Below are 8,720 nucleotides of genomic sequence, written 5' to 3' on the forward strand. Positions count from 1 at the left end.
TAATACTTTTTTGGTGACTTATTAAAAATTTAATATGTTCTATTAGTATATAAGTTATTAAAATTATTAAATTCGTTTATAAATTCTAATTAATTAATAACTTTTATTTTTATTTATTTTAATTATTTATTTGATATTATAATTTATCTCATAAAACTTGTTTTATATATTACTCTTTTTTTCATCTATAGCATTATGATTTTAAAAATTAATTATATTATAACATACCATTTAATTAGAATATATATAAGGAACAAAATTAATATTTTTTAAAGTGTTATTTTAAATTAATTTGTCAAAAGATACTTCAAAAGAAAAAAGAGATATTAAAAACAAATTTAAATGTATTGAAGTACTGTATAATTTTTTTAAAGATTTTATTGGAGATGATTATTTTAGGTTATTAGTTGAATGTAATTTTAGATTTTTATAGGTTAAACTAAATTCAAAAATAATTTTAAGTAAGTAGTCACAAATCAAGGAGCAGAATAGTGTTACATTATCGTCAGATTTGTAACAACAAGTTTTGTGATTTGTAACTATCAATTAATTATTACTAATGTTTTTAATGATGTGAAATTTTTTGTAATAATCAAATACTTTTTACAGCAAGTACCTCCAAACTATTTTTTGTAAATAACAAATAAATATTCTTATTTGTTAACTAATTAATAACTGATTTCTGGTTTCTAATATTCTATGTAGTATTTTTTAACAATCATTTTACGTATATATAAAAAATTAGTCACTAATTAACTATTAGATATAGAAATATATATTTAACAACTCAATTTTTTTTATGATACAACTATAAACAAAATTTATTATTTATTTATTGCATATTTGCTTACTCTGTTATGAGTTTATGACATTTGATTATTTTAGTAGTTAATTATATAGGAACACACGAACGTTCTTTCTCTTCCTGCAAGGCATTGACAGTTGGGAAGGAAAACTTCCTGGAAGGCAGGTCTGACCCCGTGGGGACCGCCCTAGGCACAGAGTATATAAGGGGAGGGTCTTACCCCCTCTCTCACGGTACATCACTATCCACTCACTTTTACTGCCATCTGTATGAATTCTGACTTGGACGTCGGAATTCTTTTGTCAAGTGGCTCCCCCTTTACACCACAACAGCTCGGGAGATCGCGAGGCTCCAGCTCTTCACTCTTCGACACCGACCCAGGAGATCCACTCATTTCCCAACAGCCAGATCCAGATTTTCTCCATCTCGCTCACCTTACCAACCGACCTGTTCGGCAACCGAACTACCGAACATTGGCGCTGTCTGTGGGACCTCAAAACTGGCCTAAATGGATTTTCTGTTAGGTCCTGTGGAAGGAGAAGATGGAGGCGAGCCATGTGGGGAGGACTTGGTTCGCCGCGCCAGTAGGGTAGCCTCCTTGGCTTCCTCCCGTGAACTCACGAGATCCCCCCCTCGGCGAGATGAACTACCCACCCATTCCCAGGAAAGGCGTCCCTTCGGGGGGACGGGGAGCAACAACGCTAGAATAATGCAGGAGCTGCGTCACAGGATACAGAACCTGGAGTGGGAGCTAGCGAGCAGAGAGCGCTACCAGTCTGTCCCGAGGCAATCTCGGTCCCGATCCCCTCAAAGGAGGGGGAAACTAGAGGAAGAAGCCATCGAAAAGACCGCCTTAAATGCACACTGATCCCCGGTCCGAGCCAGAAAGCCAAGGAGAAAGCAGAGATGTGTCGAGTAGACGGCAAGACCCTATAATCTACACTCGACCTCCAGCGAGACGTATCGAGGAGGAAAACCGAGAAGATAGCAGAGAAAGACCAAGGACGCGGCAACACCCTGTAATCATGGGGGCAACCCCTTTTCACCACTCCATTCTCTAGGTCTGGCTACCGAAACATTTCGATAAGCCAACAGACATGAGATACGACAGAACCAAGGACCCTCAGGAACATCTAACGGCCTTTGAGACCAGCATGAATTTGGAAGGTATGGGTGCTGAAGTGAGATGTCGCGCCTTCCCCGTGACCTTAGCAGGGCCGGCAATTCGTTGGTTCAACGCTCTCCCCCAAGGCTCCGTGACAACCTTTGCAAACATAACCTGCACTTTTCTGGCTCAGTTTACCACGCGTATTGCCAAAGCTAAGCACCCGATCAACTTACTAGGAGTGACACAAAGAAGCGGGAGTTGACCAGGAAGTATCTGGACAGATTCAATGACGAATGCCTGGAGATCGACGGCTTGACCGACTTGGTGGCCAGCTTGTGTCTGACAAACAGGCTATTGAATGAAGACTTCAAGAAGCACCTTACCAAAGCCCGTGTGGATAATGCAAGAAATCCAAAATGTGGCTAGAGAGTACATCAACGACGAAGAGGTCAGCCAAGTCATGGCAGCCAACAAGTGGCAGCCCGCCTATCACCCTGCCCGTCAGCCCGATAACGGGAAAAGACCTAGGGAGCACTCCAAGGAAGGAGGGCCAGCTAAAACCTTCAAGCCATTCCCCCGGGTAGGGAAGTTCACTAACTACACTCCCCTGACAGCCTCGATAGTCGAGGCGTACCAGTAGATAGCCGACAAAGGCATCTTGTCGAAGCCTCGCCAGTTGAAGGATAGAACTGGAGGGAACAAGAACCTCTACTGCGACTATCACAAGGCCTTCGACCATAAAACCCAAGATTGTTTCGACCTGAAGGACGCTCTGGAGCAAGCGATCCAGGAAGGTAAACTAGCGGAGTTCTCTCACCTCATAAGAGAGCCAGGAGGCGAGATCGCGACCGATCTGGCGACGACAGGAGCCGCGTCATGAAACCAAGGCAAGATTCCGAAGAGGACAATGAACGTGGCCTCACCATCGTGAACGTTGTGGTCGGGAGAGACGCTGCACCAAGGTCGAAGTCGGCATACAAGAAAGACGCCAAAATCTTGGTCGTGTCATTATCTACTCCTACGCCTCCCTCCAGGAGAGTCCCGACAATATCATTTGGACCGGAGGACCAATGGTTCCACGACGTTCTGGAAAACCCTCCTATGGTAATCACAGCAAGAGTGGGAACTGGTTTGGTCAGGCGAATTCTCATTGACAATGGAGCCGACTCAAACATCATGTTCCGAAATGTGTTTGATGCTCTGGGCCTCAGAGAAACCGACCTAAAAACTCACCAACACGGTCTCCATAGGAGGAGGTCAAGGAAAGAGGTCGTTAATGGCGGAGTTCGTTGTCCTAAGAGACTCCACGACCTACAACCTTATCCTGGGAAGGAAAACAATCAAGGAGTTCGGAGCGGTAATATGTACCAAGCTACTGATGATGAAGTTTGTGGCTGACGATGGGTCGGTAGGATCCATCAAGGGAGATCTGGGAAATGGCGGTCGCGTGCGACAACGCTAGCCTCTCCCTAAGAAAGAAGTCAAAAGAGGCATCCGGGGTCTTCCTAGTTGATCTGGATGCTAGGATCGACGACAAGCCAAGATCGGAACCTGAAGGAGACCTTGAGAAGTTTAGGGTCGGTGACTCGGAAGACAAGTTTACCTTTGTGAACAGAAACCTCCCCCACAACTTGAAAGAGCCGTTGGTGGAGATTATTCGAGCAAACGGCGATCTGTTTGCCTGGACACCAGCTGACATACCGAGGATTGACCCCCAGTTCATGTCACACCACCTGGCTGTGAAGGCAGAGACCAAGCTTGTAGCACAAAGAAGAAGAAAGATGTCCCAAGAGAGAGCTGATGAGGTGGCCAGGCAAACGGCCAGCTTGCTAGAAGCGGGGTTCATCCGAGAACTGGACTACTCGACCTGGATATCAAACGTAGTCCTGGTTAAGAAGGCCAATGGGAAGTGGAGGATGTGTGTAGACTATTCCGACCTCAACAAGGCATGCCCAAGGACTCCTTCCCCCTCCCTAACATTGATGCTTTAGTGGACCCGGCCGCAAGGTACCGATTTCTGAGTTTCATGGACGCATACCCTGGCTACAACCAGATACCGATGTACTGGCCAGACGAGGAGAAAACGGCGTTCATAACGCCAGGGGGTACGTACTGTTATAAGGTGATGCTGTTTGGACTAAAAAACGCAGGAGCTACATATTAAAGGCTGATGAATAAGTTTTTTAGCAATCTTATCGGCAAAATGGTAGAAGTGTACGTGGACGACATCCTTGTGAAGATCACCTAGGTCGAAGACCTCATCAGTGACCTGGAGATTGTGTTCGCGTCCCTCCGACGGCACAGTACGAGGCTTAACCCTCTCAAGTGCGCCTTCGCCATGGAAGCCGGGAAGTTTTTGGGTTTCATGATAACCCAAAGAGGAGTGGAAGCTAACCTAGAGAAATGCGAAGCAATCTTGCAGATGACGAGCCCGGGATGTGTTAAAGACATGCAGAGACTGGCGGGAAGACTCATGACACTATCCCGGTTTCTCGGCGCGTCGGCTGCCAAAGCTCTTTCGTTCTTCAATTTGATGAAAAAAGGGATAGTGTTCAAATGGACCCCGGCGTGCGAGGAAGCCTTCAATCACTTCAAAAGCATAATCTCGGCACCCCTGTCCTCGACAAACCCAGGAATGGCGAGATGCTGTTCTTATACTTGGCAGTAACTGACGAGGCTTTGGCGACCGTCCTGGTACGGAAAGAGGGAAAGATCCAGCAACCGGTCTACTTTGTGAGCAAGGCCTTGCAAGGGGCAGAGTTGAGATATAGTAAGCTGGAAAAGCTGGCATATGCGCTCCTGACCTCCTCCCGAAGGTTGCGACAATTCTTCCGAAAACACCAGATAATCGTCAGGACGGATCAAGCGATCCGCCAAGTCCTACAAAAACTCGACCTGGCATGGAGGATGATGACTTGGGCAATCGAACTAGCTCAGTACGACCTGCAGTATGAACCCAGACATGCAATCAAGGCTCAAGCGATGGCCAATTTCCTGGTGGAAGTAACGGGAAACCCTCCCGAGACATCGAGCACACGGTGAAAACTCCATGTTGACGGAGCCTCCAACCAAATGCTTGGGGGAGCGCGGATCATTCTAGAGAGCCCAACTGGAGTCGTGTATGAGCAATCAATTTCCCGGTGTCCAATAATCAAGCAGAATATGAAGCCCTTCTTGGCGGCCTACTCTTAGCAAGGGAAGTCGGGGCCACCAGAGTGGAAGTATCCAGCGACTCTCAGGTCGTCACATCACAGATTAGTGGAACGTATCAGGCCAGAGACTCATTGCTGCAAAAATACTTGGAAAAGGTCAAAAAGCTGAGCGAAGAGTTCGACGAAGTCACGGTGCAACATGTTCCAAGGGAGAGGAACACCTGAGTCGATCTCCTATCAAAGCTGGCAAGCACGAAGCCAGGAACCGAAAACCGATATCTAATTCAAAGTTTAGTGAAGGAACCAACACTGACTTTACATATAATCCAAGCGGCCGACTTTCTTTCATGGATGGATCCAATCACCGATTTTTTGAAAAACGATAAGCTCCCCGACGACGACAAGACAACAAAAGCACTGAGAAGAGAAACGGCTAAAAAGTCGGGGAAAAGATAAGCGGCCAAATATATAAAATTAGACAATCAGAAAAAGGATTTCCCCTCCCTTCTATTGAATTCAATGGAACAACCTGCCTTGAATACAAAGATCTCCAAGATAAAGTGGTATTATGTGCTTTTTTTTTTGGATTTTTTCTTTAAAAAGAAGTACTTTTTAGAAAAGGTGAACAATCAGTACTTTTAAAAAAATAAATACAAAACTTATAAGGACAAACACAAGTATAATATTTTTTAAAAGTATTCTTAACTTTTAAATTTTGTAAGTAAATGTATATATTTTTTAATTATGTTATATGTACACGAAAATTAGTTATTAGTATAAAATATATATTAAAATATAAAACACATTAAAAATTAGTTAAACAATACATATATTTATACATAAATACATAGTGGTTAATTTTAGTGACTGATTTTTGTGTATAAAAAATATTTTTGTATTTTTTCATTTACTAAATATAAAAGAAAGTATTTATATTAAAAAAAATCGCTTACTAACAAACTAATCTTAAAAAAAGCTTTTTAATAAACACAAATAACAATAGTTATACTTAATAAAATAATTTTTAAAATATAATGACCATAATAATCATAAAATAGGAAAAAATTTTGATTCTAAATGAAGCTTTACATTTGAATATTTATTATATATTTTAGACTTTTTAATATTTTAAATCAGTATAAACAATTTTCACAAAATATTCTTACGTGATTTCAAAAACTTTTAACTTTTTAAAACTACAAACACATATATACAATCGTTTCAATTTATCATGTAAAAAAATGATGTATTTACCAGTACAAATATATTTTTAAAAATCTTTAATATATCAACCATACATTAGAAAATTACCACACATGGATAGTCATTTCGATCTCTCCTTGAAGTTTGTTGTTCCCTAGACCTGTTAAAGCAAGAAACGTATACTTAAACTTAAATGTGATGATAGAATTAAAAGCTGTATAATTGTAATTCATGCAATGCTACAACATTACCTGGTGGTTATTTATTTGCTTGGCTTGGATTTATATTTTCACCTAAACTCATCTCTTTTGGCGGCAGTACTTCTGTGTCCGGCGGCGGCATCAACGCCGGTCCCAGCGTCAACTAATTCATGCTGCATTGAGGATTCATGATTTGGTTTCCCAACAATACATTATGAAGATACCAGGTCCAACTGCAATGGAAGACCTATTATGAATTATTGCTTGTGGTTGTTGCATCCCTAATGTTCTTCTACTATGACTAAAAGCAGAAAAATTAGCATAATAATTTTGCATATTAGACTGAGATGGTGGCTACTAGTATTATCTGATGATGGCACCATGTTGATTCCATACTCCTCTGTAATTTGAAGTTTTAAAACTCCTTTATATTATTAATATTATAATAGACGTTAGTGTAATATTTAAAAAAATATTTTATTAATATAATTTTTAATGTACACCGATAAGATCATTAAAAAATTAATATATATTTTTTTGTAATACTACAAAGTACAAACACATTAATTATACTTCTAAAATATATTTTCAATAAAATGACAATTATGATTATTATTGAGTTTTTTTTATGACTAACTATTAGAAATTTAACATGTTCTATTGGTATATAAGTTATTAAAATTATTAAATTTGTTTATAAATTCTAATTAATTAATAATTTTTATTTTTATTTATTTGATATTATAGTTTATCTCATAAAATTTGTCTTATATATTACTTTTTTTTCATCTATAGCATCATGATTTTAAAAATTAACTATATTATAACATACCATTTAATTAGGATATATATAAGAAACAGAATTAATATTTTTTAAAGTGTTATTTTAAATTAATTTGTTAAAAGATAATTTAAAAGAAAAAAGAGATATTAAAAATAAATTTAGATGCATTGAGGTATTACATAATTTTTTTTAAATTTTATTGGACTTTTTTATTTTAGGTTATTAGTTGAATGTAATTTTAAATTTTTATAGTTAAAACAAAATTCAAAAATAATTTTAAGTAAGTAGTCACAAATCAAGAAGCATAAGTGTTACATTATCGATTCCTAACTAGAGTTGTTGCTTCTAATGTTTAATCCATAAAATTAAGATGTAACAGGATTGGTTTATTCTTATTTTTCTTCGTTGCAAATTTTTTCTTTTTTTTTTGTTTTTTAGAAATCTAATTCTAATTCGGTATTCAAATCAATGCAAACTGATATGATCGGTCCAGATTTAGTCACAAAAACATATTTATCTGATTTATTTCAAAATGATCAAATTTAACCAGGTCAGTTTTCAATTTCTTCCAAACTCAACCCAAGCCAATCCGATTACACCCTAACTTCATGAAAACAACAACAACTCTAGTTACGAATCTGACCATAATGTAACACTATTCTACTCATTGATTTGTGATTATTTACTTAAAATTATTTTTAAATTTAGTTTTAACTATAAAAATCTAAAATTACATTCAACTAATAACATAAAATAAACATCTCTAATAAAATAAAAAAAAATTATGCAGTACCTCAACGCATCTAAATTTGTTTTTAATATCTCTTTTTTTTAAGTATCTTTTAACAAATTAATTTGAAATAATACTTTAAAAAATATTAATTTTGTTCCTAATATATATTCATATATATCCTAATTAAATAGTATGTTATAATATAATTAATTTTAAAATCATGATGGCATATATGAAAAAAAAAAGTAGTATATAAGACAAGTTTTATGAGATAAATTTAAACAATATTTTTTTCTATGTATCAATTATTTTCTAGATATCTGTACGTATAAACATTCTATTAACAGTATTTATGAGAAATATGAGGCTTATACATTTAGATATTAAAAAATACGAGACTTATACATTTAGATATATTAAACTATTAATAGATTAAAATTTTAAAATAAAAATAAACTTCATTTTAGAACGTAGAATAATAGTTTTTCATTTTTCTCTTTAAAAAAATATTGTCAAACACCCATCTACTAAAATTAATATTTATTTCAAGATGTCTCTTTTAAAAATAATTTTTTGGATTTAAATTTTGTAATTTTTATAATTAATTTTATTTACTAATATTAAAAATTCAAAATTTAAATTTAATTATAGAAGACTACTATAATGAAAAAATTATCTAAATGACTTAAAATAATTTTTAATTTTCAAAAAGAATAAAAAAATTATTATACCATA

The 8,720-nt window shown here is 36.8% G+C and overlaps 2 protein-coding genes across 4 annotated transcripts in view; both read left to right on the plus strand.

Moving 5' to 3' along the window:
- Positions 1-8,720, plus strand: part of LOC107464172 (putative F-box/LRR-repeat protein At3g59160) — a 121,048-nt gene that overhangs the window by 3,921 nt on the left and 108,407 nt on the right. The window lies entirely within an intron of this gene.
- Positions 1-8,720, plus strand: part of LOC107464171 (putative FBD-associated F-box protein At3g50710) — a 17,887-nt gene that overhangs the window by 3,776 nt on the left and 5,391 nt on the right. For 2 of the 3 annotated variants that reach the window (XM_021132312.2, XM_052253827.1), the window contains exon 5: positions 6,587-6,902. The exons of the other annotated variant lie outside the window; for it this stretch is intronic. In XM_021132312.2, coding sequence (XP_020987971.2) covers positions 6,587-6,635 — 49 coding nt within the window. In that variant the 3' untranslated portion in view covers positions 6,636-6,902. Of the gene's footprint in view, positions 1-6,586; positions 6,903-8,720 lie in introns of those variants that run through there. 3 annotated transcript variants of the gene reach the window in all.

This window comes from Arachis duranensis, chromosome 9 (assembly GCF_000817695.3).
Source record: "Arachis duranensis cultivar V14167 chromosome 9, aradu.V14167.gnm2.J7QH, whole genome shotgun sequence".
NCBI lineage: Eukaryota > Viridiplantae > Streptophyta > Magnoliopsida > Fabales > Fabaceae > Arachis > Arachis duranensis.